Consider the following 19,868-nt stretch of genomic DNA (forward strand, 5'->3'; position numbering starts at 1 on the left):
GCCATCAAAGTAACATTTTTGCATTATTGACATTACAGAGCTGCCTTGGTTACTGTCTGTTATATGAGGTAGTAATCGCTGCTCTGTTATGTCTGTCTGCTATGAACGTTGTTGTCACTACCACATTGCTGGTGTTTGCATGCTGTAATATTTCACCAGAAAAAGTTTGCAGTTCACCACTGTTGGTTTCATACTAAGGTTTTTTACACACTAAAAAAAATCTCACTTACTGTTCTAGAGTACTAAATAACACTTGAGTATAGAGTTTCTAGTATGGTTTTCTCAATTTGGTGTGAAAAACTTGACTGGCCTGCACAGAACTCTGACCTCAACCCCAACCAGCATCTTCAAGATGAACTATAATAATCATAGTCTCTCTCACTCTCTCTTCCTCACAGCAAAGAACTTCTTCCGGGTTTCGGACCGCACTGGCGGTCAGCTGCAGAGCCACTGCTTCCAGGCCAGCGACGCCTTCAACAAACAGCAGTGGATCAACTGCATCAAACAAGCCAAGGAAGCAGCAGCACTGACTGGAGACCAGCCACCACAGACAGGACAATGTCTGGAGACAGGGCTGGGTGGACAGATAGGGCCGGTTAGTGAGACAGGTATGAGTTTAAGTGGTGATTCTGGGCTTGAAGATGAAAAGGGGGTGTGGGGGGAGGCAGAAACAGGGCTGAGTGTGGAAGGAGAGGAAGGAGAGAAAGATGTTGGTTTGGATAAAGAGGCTGAGGTAGGTTTGACTCAAGAGACAGCGACAGGTCGGGAGATGGAGACAGATTTGGGTTTGAATGGTGGGACGGGTTTGGAATTGAATGGAGAAACAGGGATGGACAGTGAGACGAGGCTGACGACCAGTGAGACAGAGACAGGTGAGATGGAGACGGGGCAGGGTGTCGGTGGAGAGACGGGGGCGGAGCCAGGAACCGCAGCAGACTGGGGGATGGATGGAGGAGGAGAAGGAGAGACTCTGAGCGGAGGTGCTGATGATGTTCTCACCTCCCTTCTCTCCTCTGCTGCTCCATGTCAAGAGGAGGGTGAGAAGGAGGTGATGGAGGAGGAGGAGGAGCGGGATGTGATGGAGGAGGAGCAGAGGGGCACTGAGGAGGGAGAGGAGGTCGGCATGGACACCAGCGAGGATGACTCGCTGGAGTGCGAGGAGCTAGACCTCAGGTGCTGATGCTGGGAACTGAGAGACTGACAGCCAATCAAATCATGGACTTGATGATGATGTCACTGATTGACAAAGTCAATAGAACATCAGATAAACTTGTCAGTGGACCATTTAAAACTTGACAACATGAACATTCTGGGTTCCTTTGTATTTCCTGTTTGAATGTTTTGCAGTGTACGTGAATGACATCAGCTGACAGGAAGTAAACAGGGACCCAAGCTGTTGCCTAGCAATGCAATCCCAGTGAAACGGTCTATACGCTTTAATCAGTGTCTTCTGGGAGGCTGTAACTGCTGTATCCTGACTGCTGGTAACCATGGCAACCACTTTGTCCCAGAATGCTACAACAATGGACACCACTACCCTGGAAGACTGGCCCTTCCAGTTGTACTGGAAAGTTGAGACTTTCAGAGTTCCAAGTTGGAAATTTCAACTGGAACACCCCCTGAAGTCAGATTTACAACCCCAAAATTCAACATGGCTGCCCTGCCCCTCAACAGTAGTGTCTGTTAGCACTTCTGTCCCATTTGTGTCTCATTAAAACAGTCACACACAGAGCCCTGTCCAACTTCTACGTGTGGACATGTTGCTACAGTGTTAGTATGCACAAAAAGCAGCGTAATACATTGTTATCAACTCATATTGCTAACAATGGCTAACCCGGCTTGAGCTAGTGTTGCTAACAACACCTTGGTTTTCCGATTTGTTGTACTACAACACAATCAGCTCGGTTGTGATATCATTCCCTGCTCCAACATCCAACTTCCAAATTAAATGGAATGCAACATAACTGCGTGGATGTATTGAGAGAACAGGACACCATGTTCAAAGATGGTGCCCTACTCATTCCAGTGAAAGTTGCTCACCAGGCACACACTGCAAAAATGTTTTCAAGGTTCCTCAGGCTTTCTTTTTTTTTTTACCAACTTCTTACTGACTCGCCTCACACACGAATGGCACACTCTTCAAGACTTCAATTTTTATTGAACCCAATGGCTCAAATTCTTATAGTGCAAAGACTTGAACGTACAATATGTAACTTTCTGCCACTAGGCCTCCAATGAAAACGATAACAAAAGACGAAGTAATGTCATCATTGGGGTCAGTTTCTCCTGGTTAGAATTTCTTGTTCGGGATATTTTTACCAGGGGCTAAATTATCTACAGTGGTCTCCTCTTCTCCAGAACAAACAGATCATGTGATTAAGACTGGTGGAAACACTGAATAGAGCTGGCTCACAACAAGCTGCAATCAGCTGTTTCGCTCATTGTGGAGGGGCTGCTAGCCCAGCTCCTGCCAATGTGTGCTCACCTTTTTTCTCTGAAAACTTAAAATCCAGATGTTTAGGAGGTTTTCACCAGGGGCCGAATCATCCTCAGAGGTCTCCTCCTCTCCGAAACAAAGCGAGCATGTGATTAAAACCGCCAATAACACGACATAAAGCAGTTTCATATTAAAAATCAATGTTTGTCCAATGCTGTTTGGCATAGCATTGGCTAGAGCCAAGCTGCTGCTAATGGTTGCTCAGCTTGTTTCTCTGAAAACTTAAAATCCAGATGTTTAGGAGGTTTTCTTCAGGGGCCGAATTATCTGCAGAGGCCTCCTCCTCTCCAAAACAACAAGACCAGGTGATTAAGACCGGCAAAAACACTGAATACAGCAGTTTAATATTAAAAATCAGCGTTTTCCAATGCTGTTTGGCATAGCATTGGGTGGAGTGGAGCTGCCGTTACTGTTTGCTCAGCTTGTTTCTCTGATACCTTAAAATCCAGACGTCAAGCACTAAAATCCTTCATCTGGTCAAAACATGTAGTTTAATACCGAAGATTTAAAAAGTCTGTCATAGAAATGTGGCTTAAAACTGGATATATAAAGTCAATTTATGACAGCTCCTGGCAGACACGTGATACGATGCCACTGACAGGTGATGGCGGCCAAATGACACAGGCTATGTCCTCTAGTGGAATTACAGATTTCCCTAAGTTTGAACATTGTTGGAAACATTTTGGATAATGTTAGCACACAATACAATAAAATATTTAACATTGGTCTGGTCATTTTTAGACATTTTGATGCAGTAAAGTTACATATTAATTCTTGAAGTTGGAGTGTTTGTGATACTCAGAACAATATTTTTATGGTGTCATGTTTTTTATTCATGGGAGACACTGTTACTGATACAGTATTGTAAATTTAGCATGAAGTCTTCTTAAAGCATTCCCAATGAATTATACACACGTTAAGTGGATTTTCAGCTTTGACTATCTATCCCAACAGTTTTGCCTCAATATGTTGTACAACTGAAACAGGTGCTGGACATGTCACTACAGAGCTGAAATATTCAGTGTTTCTTCATGACAATCAGAGGAGCCTGTTGTGTATGTACTGTATGTATGTATGTAAAGAATGTATATTAAGTCTATATGTATATGAATGTAGGAACAAAGCCAAGCATGTCTGTTTGTTATATACAGTATGTGCTTACAGATTACATGTAAGATGTGACTTACAATGTCAAGACAATCAGTTTGATATTATAAATGGCAATCGTCAGGATAGTTGTGATGCTGTCAGTTGTTCTTTTGAGGAATTAACTGATGTGTGGATTGTCACAAGACCAAAGCATCAATAAACTGTTGTGAAAGAAGCTCGTCACTGAGTGTGTGGTTACTGGGGGTCGCAAAGAAAATGTTATCATGTTAGAAATGAAGGCTAAAATAAATGTGCTTTAAAACAAATGCAAATTTAAAACACACAGCCCCAGGATATTAATGTGGATTTTGAGGAGAAAACCTATGAAAACCTATGACTGAACCCTGAGGAACACCTCTTTAATGGTGTAAATGGGTCTAAAAGTTCAGCTACTACTTCCTCCTGATTCAGTTTGCTTATTGCATCTAGTAACAGTAGTAACAGGGCAGGTTTATTCTCATGTTTCAACCCAATTGCCAGAAAAATTGTTGGCATTGTACGTTTCTGCAAACCACAGATGTGTTGGTGTTATGTAGAGGATATGATGAAACTATGTTTCATTAATGCTGTGGTTAACGTGGTTAGGTTTAGACAAAAAAAAACAACATTTGGTTATAGTTAAGAAAAGATCATTTTTGGCTTAAAATACTCAGTTAGGGGCACAATCCTGGTTGGAAGAGCAGCAATGTCTCAGTAACAAACAACTGCTTTTTTTTAGTGATGGGTTGCCAAAAAAAAAAAAAAAACATGTTTGAGGGTGAAAAGCCACTACAAACACAGCAATGACTCACTAAAACCCACTGGAAAAAGACCCAAGGGTCCTTAAAACCCATCCCATTTGGTGCCTACATGGGAATGGTCAACATCAATTGCCCCACATCTTCTCCCACATAGTTGTGCTCTAGACAGTGTTCTCTCAAAGTACATGAGGATGTGATTTACAGTATTTTCACAGATTCTGTCTCACCATCCAATATGAGGTCTTACTCAACATCTCACTCATGACAAGGTTACACTCCTACACTCTGTCTCCTTAGTCTTCTGCTTTTAGTTTGTGTGAAAGAGAGAGGAACACAGGGACGAAAGAAGGACACAGAGAGAATTAGTGTAAGTACAATATGTGCGTGATGAGGAAAATGAGCAAGATAAACAAGAAGCTCACTGTGTCTGTAGGATTTTCTACTGGAAGTAAAAGCTGTAGTGGAGCTGGAGGATTCTGAAGAATGGGAGTTTTCAATCATGTCAGTTGAGGGCCGCGGCTGAGGATTCAGGCCGAGAGAAAGAGTCAACATGGGCACAAATACATCAAAACGTATCTTGTTACAGATATCAAATGCTTTCTTATCAAGTGTTTCACAATAAAATACAAAATACTGGTATAAGGAAATATATTTAATTAAAATAAAAGTAATTTGAAAATGGAGTGGTGGTGCACTGTTCTACTGTGCAGCCACACCTGCACAGTAGAACAGTCATCAGAGGAAAACCTTTCCTGTGTCCTCACTGCAATATTCAGTGTTAGATGTCTGCAAAGGAACATCTAAACAAGCTGATGGCTTTTGGAAACAAGACTTGTGGGCTGATGAAGTGAGAAAAAATAAAGTATATCTTCTTTTCTTCTTCTTCTTCTTCTTCTTCTAAAAAGCTAGAGGCTGTGATATTTGCCAAAGGGAGGCTCTATTAAGTACCTGCAAGGTGCCTGAACTTTTGCTTCAGGCCCTTCTACCTTCTTGTTATTTTAAAACAGGAAAAGGTCAAATCAAAAAGTAAGCTTGCTTAAAATGTTGAAGTAATGTGTCATCTATAACTTCGTGCCTCTTGGAGATCAGCCAATTTCCTATGTACTTAACTATTCACAGTAAACAAAATTTTTATTTGGGGTACCGAAACATTTGCATACCACTGTAAATATGATATACACACAACAGGTTCTCTAAATACATGAGGCAGATGGATACAGTGTGCTGTGTGTAAAAAACATAATTTACTGGTAGGGTGGCTGCTTGGTGTTAATACACAGGGATTGTTCCTGACACTATGGGCTGGTTTTAAACATCTTCATGTAAGGTGAAGACCCCATGAGGTTAATATGATAATTAACTGCTAACAGATCAGAAGCTGAGACATGACCTTTCACAGGGTCACAGGCAGACACACATGGTAGTTTACATTAGGCCAATGATGTTTCAGGTTCACCCTCTGCATGCCACTGCAGCACCATGCACTCATATCTGACTCTTTACAGTTTGTATGTGAGTGATTCTGACTGTGATTCTAGATCTCCAATAATAATCAAACTGACGCTGTAGGTGGTGATTATATCCCGAAGATGGCAGTAGAGCAACATCACTACCAGCTGCAGTGAAATCTCAGTGAAGAAGACCTGTGTTTCCAGGAAGAGCATGGCGCGGGTTGTGTGTTGGTTCGTCTCCCTGCGCTGTGGGATCAGGAGGTAACAGCGGGGTCACCGCAGGACTGCAGCCGACAAACAGTGTCGCACTGACCGTTGCAAAGAGACGCGTCGGTTTGGTCGAGAAGCCGACTCAATGGACAACCACCCGGCTCGGAGGGGCGCAGCGCGTCCGCCGAGGAGGGTGTCTGCTGCCGCGGAGGTGGGAGCTAACTCTAGCCTGCAAGATGGCGAGGTAATCGAGGTACACCCAGCCAGGGAGGCTCAATCTGGACCGGAGAGACAGAGCGGTGCTGGCGGGAGGATGCAGAGGAGGAACTCGGCTCCGCAAGTGCTCCATCAGAGGCATATGCCCAGGGAGCCCCTCAAGTTCCACATACCGAGGAAAACCAAGGAAAAGAGAGGTGGGCTGGTCTTAATGCAATCCAAGAAATCATAATATAGTAACCAGAAGTTGTGTATTTTCCCTTACCTTTATATTTAAACTAATTGTATGTGTTTTAAAATCGTCGCCCTGAAGTTATCCTTCCCATTAACGTGCGGGAGTAACGGAAAGAATCCATTATCGGACAACATTGCAAGTCCATTCCTGATTTTGCTGTTAGCTTAGTCAGAGAGAATAAACGACATATAACTTAACATGTATAACATACAATGTCACATATTAAACTGTGCTGTTGTGTATATTTACTCATTATTACACATTAAAGAAACTAACGTCACAAAAGTTTAGTAGAAGCTGTAATGTGTGTTAAAGTTAGCGGCTAACATCAGGTCAGAAAGGATGCTAGCTAGCTAGCAGTTAGCCGGCAGCTAACGTGCTTGTTTACGTTTGTTTTCAGTCGCCAGCTAACTGTAGATTTGTTTGCGAGTGACAAACACATTTCACAAACTCAGTTCGGCGTCTAAACGTTTGATTTCAGCTTCATGTTGGCATTATTTAAGGATTAAAATAACAGTTTCCTCGATTTGTTTACATCCAAGTTAGCTGGGTGTGTGTGCACATGACAGTGTGAGTGCTCCTGTATGTTGTCACCAAGACAAAGGGAAAATTTCTTAAATGAGGACATTATTGTTGATTAAGTTGGGAGAGTTTAAGGTGGAGGTTAAGGTTAGGTTTGGTCTGTTAATGCACAGGTTTGAGGTTAAGTGTGTCCCATTGTTTTGGGGGATTGCAGGTACTGAAGAGGTGTGTCTCCCCATTGATTTGAGTTTCTTCTATCCCCAACCAGTCGTTGACAGTGAACTGCAATCAGTAGTGAGTTAAAAAACCCTGGTTTGAACCAAACTGACAGTTTTTAGGGAGGTCTGTTGCAATTGTAGTACATGCTATTTTAAAGCATCCATCAGCTTGTTTTGGAAGTATGTGAAAGCTTTGATATTTGCTCAAAGTGACTTTTGTCTTTGCTGTTTTTCATCCAGCTTTGGGTGGAAACACATGGTGTGAATTTTTATTGTTGTTTTGAGTTGCATAAATATTTTCTTATTGCATAGTAAAATACATGTTGCTGTATTTGATTCAGTTCAGTTTTATTTATAAAGCGCAACATTACCAATCACAGTTTTCCTCAGAGGGCATTACAGTATACAACATCCCTTTGTCCTTGGACTCTCATAGTGGATGCGCAAAAAACTCCCCCAAAAAACCCTTTAACAGGGAAAAAATGATAGAAACATTAGGAAGAGCAACTGAGGAGGGATCCCTCTTTCAGGACACACAGACATGCAATAGATGTTGTGTGTACAGAGCAGGTGAACATTATAAAATTACAGTAATCCATATGACAAAATGATGCATAGAAAGACAGAGTAAGAGATGCACAGCCACAACACTAACGAGAATAATTACAGAAATATAAATAATAACAATAGTAGTTTATGATAGTATATGTGTCATATGTCTATATTAATATATGACAGTGTATGTATGTATGTATGCATGTATGTATGTGACTTAAATGCGTATAATAATGGTAGAAGTGTGACTTATAACAATAGCAGCAGTAGCAGGCACCAAGCAGGAACACAGCAGCGGCACAGCCATGACCGATTCAGGCGTAACTGTGATCTAAGGGAACCTGCGAGACCAGAGAGCACAAAGACTCCACGGGAGAAGCCGAGTTAGTGCAGTAACTGGACAAGAATGTGTACAAATGAAGAGAGAAGGGGCTCTCACAGCTGTACTTTAAGAAGCCACATTATAAGGGCTTTTGAATACCACAAATGTCTTTTGCCTTATGTGTGACCTATGGTGTAAATGGAAAAGCTGTGGGTTACTTTGATGCTTCAGGCACTGACAAACAAATCACTGATCCTTATCAAAGTGGAACCAGCTGTTGATGCAAAGTGTTTTTGCCTTACAATGCAACACTTGTGGCACACAAAAATGTTTTCCGCGTTAATATTAGCCTACTGTAAATCATCTTTTGTTGAATTTCTGTCATGAGTGGATGTATTTGCAAACCGCCCCCACCTCTCTCAGGTGTTTGATGCTCCAGCTGAGCCCCCTTCTCCACACTGACGGAGGCAGCAGCTGCAGGTAGTCTCCTGAGAATTTGGCACAAAGAAGCCTACAATAGTCTTGTTATAATTGAGGGGGCTACTACTTGTTTTGACGGCTCCCCAGATGCCCAAACCTTTCATTTGGTTGTGGGTGAGGCTCACCTGAAAGATCCTGAAAGCTACATAAAGGGTTTACATTATTCAAACACTTACTACACATTAATCTGAGAATATTGCTACATGTGAAATTTGTTAATTCAACAACTACAGGAATTAGACAGTGTGAATGAGCTCAGCTTTTTATGAAACAACTTTTTATTTGTCTGGAGGCTGCTGTGGATGAAGGTGGAAGGCTGTAGCATATCACAGTTACTGTCAGTTTATTGGCAAACAGCATCATGATCCAAATTTAACTTACTTCCTTATGAGCTACGGTTACACTATTTGGTTAGATAGTGAGGATGTAATGTAAAAAGTATCTTTTGGTATGTTACTTTAACTGCTGATACTTTACTTTGGTGCACTATTTTTCAAGGTTAGGGCCGAGGAAAATATAAGTGAAGGAACAGTCATGATGACAGTGACAGCAGTTGAGAAGCAAGACTTTGGTGTCAGTTCTATTGGAGTCAACGGGGCGGGCACTGCACATCACATTTAAACACATTATATATTTGTTGTTGTAAGTTTGAAAAATCTTTCCAGCACATCAAAAAACACACATTACGTGATGCTTACTGACTTGTGGTCTCTAAACAGATCATGGCTCTGTCCAGCAGCTGCATCTCTGCCTCTGAGAAGATATGATGGGTTAAAGTGTGATTTGCCGTGCCCACCCCATTGACTTCCAATAGAACTGACACCAAACGCCGTCACTGTCATCATGATCGTTCCTTCTTTTATATTTATATTTCCCTGGTTAGGGCCCATTTGTTCATACAAGGACATTTTAGACAATAGTGCGTTTCCAACTTTGTGTAAACAGTTCAGCCAAGACCCTTTCCTGTTTCTACATGACAGTCCCCGTGCTCAAAGCCAGATCCATAAAAAATTTTTTTTTCCATTTTGGTGTGGAAGAATTTAATATGCCTGCAAAGAGCCCTGACCTCAGTCGCATCCAAAACTTTGGAATGAACTGGAACTCCGACTGTGAACCAGACTTTATCACCCAACATCAGTGTTAGAACTCACTAATGCTCTTTTGGCTGAATGGGAGCAAATCCCTGCAGCCAGGTCCATCTTTTAAAAACTGTAAGAATGGAGGCTTTTATATGTGAAGGATAATGTACAGCTGAGGGTGATTTAAGACCTGCATCATTCTGTCAGGGTTAATTTCGCATTACTGACCTGCTCCCTGTACATAATCCCGCTGATTACACTGCGATTTACTAAAGAAATCAATAATTTCCCACCTCCTTTTTTTGTTTAAAAAAATATTTTAATGCTTCCTTCAGAGTCTGTGATCAAAACTGTGTCCACAGCAATGGTCGGGTATTTACAGCAGTGGTTTGCTATTGGAATAACAGACCACAGAATGTCGTAATCAACCAATCAGAATCGAGTATTCAACAAAGACATGTAAAGGCATGGTCACACAAAGGTGAAATTACCATTCGCAAATATTCGCCACCTATTCGCGTCCATTCTATGCGAGCAAAGGGCCGAACAAAACGTGCTAAATTCCAAATTTTCATCTCGTCATGGAGTTAAACTTTGATGAACTTTGACCGCTGAAGTTGCAGCTTCGACCAACAGCAGAGACGTATTTGTGGAGATATTGATTGTTGATGTGTGTTCACAGCAGATATTGTATGATATTGGCCATGAAAAATAAAAACAGCCACACAGGAGAGATGGTGCTTGGCTGTTCGTGAATCGCTAAACAACCATGGAACATAAGAAAATGGAAAATGTACCAATACCTTCATATTATGCAGTGTTTATTAGCAAGCTAGCTAACATTCATCTGTGTGCATCACATCCAACACTGCTCACATTCAGTACAAATATCGCCTCAGCAGGTGATGCTCACTCAACTGCATTTTTGTGTGAGTGACTGTGACCTAAGAAAAACACTGGGATCGACTCCTGATTGGTTAATCAAGTCATTCTGAGTTGGACATATCGTGGCGTTTGTTTTATATCAATTACTGAATGCATTAATTTAACTAAAGAGAGAAGTAAAGGTGAGGACACAGTGATTTTTTTTGTTGTTGTTTATGACTTTGAACTTGTCTGATGGGGCAAGTAAATATCTCTTCCACTGGCCTGACAATAATTGACCAGCCTTAAAGCTGAGCTTCAAGCCAGTTGCATACATATGTGACTCACAACAGTCACATATGGTCACAATGTCCAGGTGTCCACGTACTCTTGGCCATGTTGTGTAAATGTTCGGCTCTGGAATCAGGCTTCTTGATCAGAAGCTTGTGACAGTTGTTAGCAGATTGAACAGATTGTTACGCTGTGTAGATGTAGTCAGTGTAGATGTAGTCAGTGAATCATGGCTCCTACATTAAACCTGTACACTAACGGTTGTTTTGTCTACACAAGAGCTCAGTGGAAAATATGCTTAAGGATCATAAGTGAGTCCTGGGAGTGTAAATACATGTTGACCTTTGTGTCTGTCTTTCAGCTCTGGAGCAGTATGTCTCCACTGAGTCCAGGGAGTATGAAGACATGATGACCATCCTGACCTCCAGCTACATGGACACGAGCTCTGCTGGCTGCTTCACCTACTGCAAACCTCGGCTCATCTACAGTGAACTGCTGGAGAAAGAGGTGAGAGGTGGACGGAAGGAGGAGCATTACCATTTAAATATGTCCTGTTTAATTTAATTTAGCACTATACATGAATGATATACAATCAGAGTTTGGAGAATTACTCTTGTTCGTCCATCATCCAAAATTTGGTGCAGTAGCAAAATGTGTGAAAGTCTCCACTTAGAAATTCTGTTGAGTTTTTTTTTCCAGTATTGTAGATAACCAAACGTACAAGGTATGATCACTGTCAACTTTTATATCACGGCATAGCTTGAAACCAGTATATCGCTGCAACCCTAGTCACAATTATAACAACGCTCTTTTGTCAAACTGAGGTGTGGCACTCGATATGTAAATGCACACGTATGATGCAACTAATTATATTCACGTCCAAATGTGAATTGGCTGCAAAAATTGACTCAAGTAAAAATGCCTTCCTTGTGAACCTGCAGTTTTTCATGACAACTTTTTTTTTAAACAAGCCTCCATGTTCATGATATTGTTTCAGTCTAAGCATTTGATATTTGGACATATGTACATGATAATAAAGTGTTTGCTGTCTTTTTACAAATGGATGTTAGTATGTCAAGTATTTCCATTTTACCAAAGAAAAGACAAAGGAAGGAGGGCAGTGACATTCAAAAAGGTAAAAAATGTTAAAAACTACAGGTGCTCTTTGGCAAGGAAGTATAATGAGGAAGAAGAAGAAAAAGGTGGTCCAAGGCACTCTGGCAATTAAAAAGCTTTATTAAACAGGCTACACTCAGGCCGACTCAGGCCGAAACATGTTGGTCCCTGACGAATGTTGGCAATTTTTATCTGTTCTACATGAACTAGCCTGTTTAATAAAGCTTTTTACACTGAACAAAAATATAAACGCAACACTTTTGTTTTTGTGTGATAAATGGTCTTTTGTGTGTATAGAAAATGTTTTAGATCTTTGAGTTCAGCTCATGAAAAATGGGAGCAAAACCAAAAGTGTTGCGTTTATATTTTTGTTCAGTGTAATTGCCAGAGTGCCTTGGACCGCCTTTTCTTCTATTTCCATTTTACATTTAACAAATGCACCGCTGAGATGACGAGGCTTCAGCTAGGCACAACCACATTTTCACACAATTCTTATAGTTTTGGAAATAAATCCAGACTGGGCTGTTGGCCTTGTTGGAGGTCTCTACTCTCTGGATCCCTTTCTAGTGTCTTCATGGTGTGTGTGTTTCAGTTTGTGGAGAAGAGGAAGGAGATGAAGGCAGACGGGAGGACAGACAAGGAGCTGGAGGAGAGCTACTGTTTCCTGTTGGCTGATACTGCAAAGGTGAGATTAACAGTGAGCGGAGTTGTTGATTGCTGGAGAGGGAGAGGTCTTAATGAGACAAGCACCCGTCTAATCTCATTCCTGATTTTTTAAAAATAATTTGTGTTGTAGCTGCACTCACTCTGTGAGAAGGGGCTCTTCGTGGGTCAGACCTGGATGACAGTGCTGGGAAACCCCACTAAAGGTAGGCGTGAACAGAGACATGCTGATACAAACAAAGAAAATAACACTACATTATCATTTTTTACCTTTCCCATTAATTTATTGTTTATTCTGAGCTTTTTCCTGCATGCTGAAATTAGAGGTCACAAGACCTGAGTGTGTAATTTCTAGTGGTGAACACAGGCAGCACTAAAATCAGCCTACTTTGTTGAATTGGTCTTTTATCGGTACAAAGAACGAGTGAAGTGTTAGGTGGAAAGAAAATCACCTTTGATCTTAATTTTGTTATTCTTTGTTTGTGTGTGTGTGTGTGTGTGTGTGTGTGTAGGAGTGTATCTGTCCAGGTACTCAGACCTGCTTCAGAATAACTCCATAACTCCTGGATTCACAGGGGAGATCATCATCTTCAAAGTGATGAAGGTAAATCAGCTAGCTGGTGTTGGTGATCATCATCACAGTCAGCTCACCTGTCAGTGGCAGGAAGCGTGTGATGTGACAAGAGTTTCTGTTTCCTGCTTTGCTGCAAAGCTATTCAAGAGAAGGCTGAGACACGGGGTCAAACTTGGGGGGACTGCACATGCGCAATGTAACTTGAGCTGCGATTCTGGAGGGTGACAGTGAGTAAGTGCCGACCAGATGTTACTGTGCATGTGCAATCCCCCCATGTTTGACCCCGTGTCTCAGCCTTTTCTTGAATAGCCTTGCTTTGCTGTAGTGCAGCTGCTCTTTTCTACTGCACTCTGCTTTGTTTTCATGTAGCTTTGATTTGAGCTACCTTTATTATTCTTTTAGATACAGGGATTATAAAGTGGCTCCTTGTCACAACTAAACATTTGGAGGATTGTTTTTTTTTAGTTTGAACATTCATTAGGAGGATCATTTATGACAGAAACTCTGGGTTGACATCATCGACTTTCAGTTCCCTAACACCTTCTTAAAGGGGAATACCAACTAATGTAATATTAGTTAATTCAAATATGTTCTTTTTATGGCCTTGGGAAGTTTAATCAATATTTGTGACGATGCTCTCTCTCAAAGCCAGAAACCAGTGAAGTCAGTCTCAAACTTTTGATGTCATAGGGTATAAAGACTGGAGCTGCTTCACAGACAGTGACTGTGGGCCCACAGAATGATTTTTTTTTTTACATCCAAATGAACGTAGTTTTGAAACAGAAAATGTACCCGTATTCTCAGAACATTTCCCTGGCTGCTCTCTGTGTCATCTAGACCATCTTTCACCATTCATTGTCTATGGAGCAGCTCCAGACTTCATAGCTGATGAAAGGACAATTTTGAGTTTTAGTGCTCTAGGTTTTGGATTTAGGAGACAGTTGTTTGTGTTTACTAATGTATTTTAGATTGTGTTAGACTACAGGAATAAGGTATGAGGTTCAGCAAAGGGGCATAAATCCCAAATGGACTAATGACAGCAGTGTCACCTTGCCTGTGTGCTCATCCACATCAATGACGTTCACAGACTGCACATTGTACTCCCACAGAGGGCAGAATTTATGGATTCAGTTCAGCCAACTTTGATCCTGGGAATTTGGCAGCTGACTAAAGGCGGTCACCCCCAATGATACAGCTATAAACCTGATTATAACCATGAACAAATCCCCATCAGACACAAAGTGAGATGATAAGAAAGGGCAAGGACATATTATGAAGAGACTGAGACAACTGAAAATGGCAAGAAAGGAACACACGGGGAAGCAGGTGTCTGCATGTCCCTAAAAATATCTTATAATCTTATAATTTAATTTTAGAAATATTAGCCTTTAAAGGTCATTAAGTAGTCTTGAATTAGATATTTGAGGTTGTATTTGCAACAAGCATTTTATTTGATTTATATTTTTCCCTCTTTTGATGTTTTTTTTTTTAATCAAAATGAGTCAATTCTTCTGTGTGAAAGTCCACAAATCTATAAACCTACCACTAAACCCAATACTTTGTACCTCCATTTACCTGTTAGCAAAATGTAGATTAACTTTACTCCCTCTTATAACCATATTCCTACATAAAGAGAAACTCAACTGACACCTAAAGTTAACTAAATCATTCTACATGTGGGGGCCAGTGATGTTTGCTGAGAGCTTGTTTTATTAGTGGACCACAGCCAGCACTCAGCACGGGGATCTACAGGTTTAGTAGACTCTCTCTGGGATGTCGGCATCTTAAAGAACTGAGAGTGCCACACTGATCGGCCAGACCTGAGATGATGCATCATGACACGCAGCAGCCTCAGCCGCGAAGACAAAACACCATGGCCCCCAATGTCAGCGTGCTGATCAGTCTCCTAATTCCTTCACTCTCCTCTCTCCCCTGCATTACCCCTTTTCAGTTACTGACAAACTGGATGAGCTGGTTAATGTTGGAATTGAACTCACCCCCTTGAGCTCTGCTACATCGTCTGCCTCCACCACAACCGAGCACTTGCTGATGATAAAATCTATAGAATTGGAAAATAGTGTTCTCCTGCCTACGTTTGTGAGACTGATGAGGCCGGCGAGGTCTCCCACAGTTTGCCACCCACTTTTGGCTCCATAAAACCAAGATGGCGAAAGTTGAAATGCTGAACTCGAAGCTTTAAAACGGGAGTTCACAAACCACTTGATGAAGTCATGGTAGCTGCGTCAATTATTTTTACAGTTTGTGGGTGGTCACCATCTCCGCATGGGGAGGAGCAGTTGAAACATTTTCAACTTTCTACCTTTTCCAATCTAATGTGACTTCCTCTCAGTCTGTGCAGCCGAGCATAGATCCAGTGATGTAAAAAGAGGAAGAGGATTTGCATCTTACATCGATATGAAACTAGAGATTGATCAGTGCAGGCTGTAGGTTGAAAATGTAAAGCATTAAACACACAAACACATCTACAATAAAACTAGCCATTACAAATACTACAGTTTTTTTTGTAGAAGACTGAATAGTTTGTCACTGCTCAGGTCATGCCTTTATTTATCAGTCATTAAAAATGTACATTTTTTCTGTCTTAAGAGTGTATGACTGCAGCTTGTGACCATCAGTTGTACTTGTCATGGTGCCTTTGGGGATAATGGGAATACACAAGTAGGGCGGGGTATCAGTACTCGACACCTTTAAGGTATCAAGAAATAACCCAGTACCCAGTAGTGTGAACATCTCTCCTGTCCAACAATACCTACATTCGATCCTTTTTGTGCCAGATTTAGAAAAAACTGAAAATATGTATGGTTTAGCTCACAGCCAACCACCGCAAGCATTTTTCGATTTTATGCACGGTGTGATTGGCCCACTACCACAGTAGCTACAACCCATACCCATATAGGGTACTGGTATTAGTACTGGTCTTTTGATTTTTATCTAGCTCATAATGTCCACGAGATACACCAGATATGATAATTATCTCAACATTTGAATCATCAGCTGATCCTGCAGTCAGGTGCTTTGTATCAATGACCGTGTTATAAATCTATTTTTCTCTTCTTAGTTTGTAGTGATAGAAATAGTAAAATATTTTTGTTGTGTCTGTTTTTGGTTTCAGGGAAAAGTAAAGAGCATCTATGAAAACATGAAGAACCTTTTAGATCCAACGCCTCGCTTTGACAGCCACATCTCCAAGAACTCCAGCAAAGTCACATCGCTCACCTCCTTCCGCGCCTTCGAACTCACGCAGGTAAATACACACACACATACATACACACACACACCAACACACACAGTAAGGGAATAACATCTTTGCAACTGTGAGCTCAGAACAAGTCTCATAGAAACCGTTATTAAATACACAGTTATCCCCCCTGGACATTATTACATTTGGACAGAAATAATGATGCAGTGTTGCATCAGATTTGATCTGTAGAACATAAAGTCATTATTAAAATGGTTTAACAGTTATCAACAGCACTTTTTCTGTTGTTATTATTAGGCTTTGGATATAAAGTTTGTGTTGTGTGATTTCAAAGAAGTAAAGCAGGTCTTTCAACACTGTCTGCCCTCTTGTTTATTTCAGCAATACTTCTACGAGTATTCATTCGACGAGCTGCGGGAGCGGCCTCGCCAGGTTTGCCCGTATGCTGTTGTCTCCTTCCAGTTTAAAGGAAAAGACTCCTCACTCCCCAGCAAACCTCTGGCCCCCATCAGGTATGAAGATCTAGTTAAAGTTTAAAATGAATCTCGAGAACCACTCATCCAAGCAAGTCTTGCAGGATAATATCAGTGTTTATGTATATTTTGGCCAATTATTGTCACGTTTTTATGTGATGATTTATTATTTTCCCCCCCACAAATAAATGGAGACATAGAAAGAAATTTTTCTGTTAATTTTTTAATGCAGTTTTTTTATTTAAAGAAACTTCTCTATCTTCGGTCGTCAATAACAAGAAATAGATTTATGGGGCGTCAGTGGCTTAGTGGTAGAGCAGGCGCCCCATGTACAAGGCTGGTGCCGCAGCAGCCTGGGTTCGAGTCCAGCCTGTGGCCCTTTGCTGCACGTCATCCTCTCTCTCTCCCCCTTTCACACTTAACTGTCCTGTCCATTAAAGGCAAAAAATGCCCAAAAAAATAGTTAAAAAAAAAAAAGAAGAAAATAAATAGATTTATTGGATTGCTTCTGTGTGGCAGAAGGAGATCATGATAATATGCTTTGTAAAACAGCAGTAATGTAAATAACATGAGTTACAATCTTGATTTCATCACTCAGTATCTGAAGTGACGTTTTCTTTGCTGTGTTTGATGGGCAGGTTGAACAGCCAATCAGCAGAGGGGAGTAAAGGTGAGTCTCCTTTTTTTTCCATTTAATCACAACAGACCTTAAATAAGCTGGTTCACACTTACAGCTCAAATATAGGACATTATAGGAAGTGCTGTTTTTCCCTTCTTGCCCTGAACCTGACACCAGTGCTGATGAGCTGTCGTCTCTCTCTGTGTCAGAGCGTGCTCAGTTCACAGTGTGGACCGGAGATTTGGTGAAAGGTGACCGGGTTCTCTTCCAGATCTCCCTTCGCTCCTTTTCTCCTCCCCTCCTGCCCCACAGACTGTGAGTACTGAAATGACCTTCCCGACTTGTTAAATTTGTAATACTGTAGAATATGACTGTTTGCTGTGATCCATAGTCACACATGACATGGTTAAATCAAACTTACCTGTGTCCAGTACAGAGGTAGGAATGGGTTGTATTTTCAGAATCAGAAAGCTAGCATTGCTCCGTCAGAAATGAAAAGTTCAGCCTTATTTAGCTGGGTAAGTACCTACTGACTTAAGTCTTCTCTGTGTGAGGCTTTTATTGTGAAGCAGCTGCAGGAAGTGTTGATGAGAACAGTTGCTTTGTTTCCCTGATTCCACTCAAGGCTCTTTTTTAGTTTATTAATAATAATAATAATACATTATACTTATATAGCGCTTTTTATGGCAGTCAAAGACACTTTACAAATTAAGGGACACGACACACACGCAAAAAAACCAGACAAGCAAGAGAACAAATAGGGGATGCGAGAAGAAACTGTCAGTGATTGTAAGCAGCAACAGGTGAGTCTTGAGTGATTTTTTTGAATACGGAGAGAGAGGGGGAGTCTGGGGTATGAGTTCCAGAGGGTGGGAGCAGCGATGGAGAAGGCCCTCTCCCCCCAGGATTTGTGCTTGGTCCGGGTGGGGTGGGACAGGAGGTTGGCATCGGCAGAGCGGAGTGTGCGGGTGGGAGAGTGATGATGGAGGAGCTCAGACAGGTAGAGTGGGGCCTGGTTATTGAGTGCTTTGTATGTTAGGAGGAGGATTTTGAAGTGGATTCTCTTGGGGATGGGGAGTCAGTGGAGCTTATGGAGAACGGTGGTGATGTGGTCACGGGTGTGAGGGTGGGTGAGTAGCCGAGCAGCAGAGTTTTGGATACACTGGATCTTATTGAGGGTTTTTGAAGATGTGCCATAGAGTAGACTGTTGCAGTAGTCCAGATGGGAGGTGATGAAGGCGTGGATGATAGTTTCTGCAGCTGAGAAGGTGAGGGATGGACGGAGTTTAGTTTAATTGATATGGACATCACAGTAACATTAGAATTGCACATTTATGCACAAGACATAGATTTCCTGGGTTTCGTGTTAGTAGCAAATCCCTCATTGGCAACACCTGTCAACAGGAGGCTTTTTAAAAGTTAAATTGTGAAAATAAAAGAAATTACATCCATAAATACACCCACAAAAATACATACGCAGATACACAGACAAAATACATCCACAAATCCATATATAAAGACACGCAAATCGATACACAAGGATACACACACAAATCTATTTGCAATATGTAAAATACATAGTGGTGTGTCTACTGTAATATGAAGTGTGAGAATAATGTTGTTTCTCATTTAGCCATGATTTAATAATTCTATTGAAAACATTAAAATTGTGTTGCATTTTCAGTTCAGTTGATAGACAGTTCCACAGTTTATCAACCTGTCTTTGCCTTTTAACATAGCTGCCGCCTTTGATTTTTAGATATACAGAGAAAACACAGGTTAAACTCTGTGATGGAAGCTGTTAGCAGCACATTTGGTTAATTTAATGGAAGTAACTTTGTGTAAAAACCATTAGTGTATGACATCAGGGGGTGGCTGTGGCTCAGGAGGTTACAGTGGTTGCCTGCCAGTCAGTCAGAAAGTCTATAGTTTGATCTCCTTGCTGTCTACATGTTGACGTGTCCTGGGTTGAACTCCAGATTGTGTGTGGCGTGTGAATGTTTACACACACACCACATGTCTCTGAAGAGCAGGTGGCACATCAGGTCCCCTGTGTACGAATGTGTGTGTGTGAACCAGAAAAGCCCTATGTAAATGCAGTCCATTTACCATTTGCACACTGTAAGACAGATCTCAAAGTCCCCACAAACAACACAGACAAAATAATTACAGTAATGGTAATTATGATAATAATTATTATGATAATAATGATAATACAACTTCATATTAAATTTTGCGAGCCTCAAAAGTACAACAATAAAATGTTAAAATCCATTAAATAAAAGTCAATAGAATAAAATAAATTAAGCACTAGGCATAACAATAATGTAAAAACCACTGATTAAAACTTAATTACTAAGGCTGTAACTTTACT

The 19,868-nt window shown here is 41.1% G+C and overlaps 2 protein-coding genes across 7 annotated transcripts in view; both read left to right on the plus strand.

Moving 5' to 3' along the window:
- arhgef3 (Rho guanine nucleotide exchange factor (GEF) 3) overlaps nucleotides 1-3,821 on the plus strand; it is a 48,502-nt gene extending 44,681 nt beyond the window's left edge. For all 3 annotated transcript variants that reach the window (XM_049581165.1, XM_049581173.1, XM_049581183.1), the window contains one exon: nucleotides 399-3,821. In XM_049581165.1, coding sequence (XP_049437122.1) covers nucleotides 399-1,180 — 782 coding nt within the window. In that variant the 3' untranslated portion in view covers nucleotides 1,181-3,821. The remainder of the gene's footprint in view (nucleotides 1-398) is intronic.
- Nucleotides 3,822-6,037: 2,216 nt separating this feature from the next.
- The window catches only part of tasora (transcription activation suppressor a), a 44,475-nt gene continuing 30,644 nt past the window's right edge, over nucleotides 6,038-19,868 (plus strand). For all 4 annotated transcript variants that reach the window (XM_049581136.1, XM_049581109.1, XM_049581118.1 and 1 more), the window contains exons 1-9: nucleotides 6,038-6,460; nucleotides 11,191-11,336; nucleotides 12,538-12,630; nucleotides 12,742-12,814; nucleotides 13,121-13,212; nucleotides 16,316-16,447; nucleotides 16,784-16,914; nucleotides 17,514-17,545; nucleotides 17,704-17,809. In XM_049581136.1, coding sequence (XP_049437093.1) covers nucleotides 6,193-6,460; nucleotides 11,191-11,336; nucleotides 12,538-12,630; nucleotides 12,742-12,814; nucleotides 13,121-13,212; nucleotides 16,316-16,447; nucleotides 16,784-16,914; nucleotides 17,514-17,545; nucleotides 17,704-17,809 — 1,073 coding nt within the window. In that variant the 5' untranslated portion in view covers nucleotides 6,038-6,192. The remainder of the gene's footprint in view (nucleotides 6,461-11,190; nucleotides 11,337-12,537; nucleotides 12,631-12,741; nucleotides 12,815-13,120; nucleotides 13,213-16,315; nucleotides 16,448-16,783; nucleotides 16,915-17,513; nucleotides 17,546-17,703; nucleotides 17,810-19,868) is intronic.

This window comes from Epinephelus fuscoguttatus, linkage group LG1 (genome assembly GCF_011397635.1).
Source record: "Epinephelus fuscoguttatus linkage group LG1, E.fuscoguttatus.final_Chr_v1".
NCBI lineage: Eukaryota > Metazoa > Chordata > Actinopteri > Perciformes > Serranidae > Epinephelus > Epinephelus fuscoguttatus.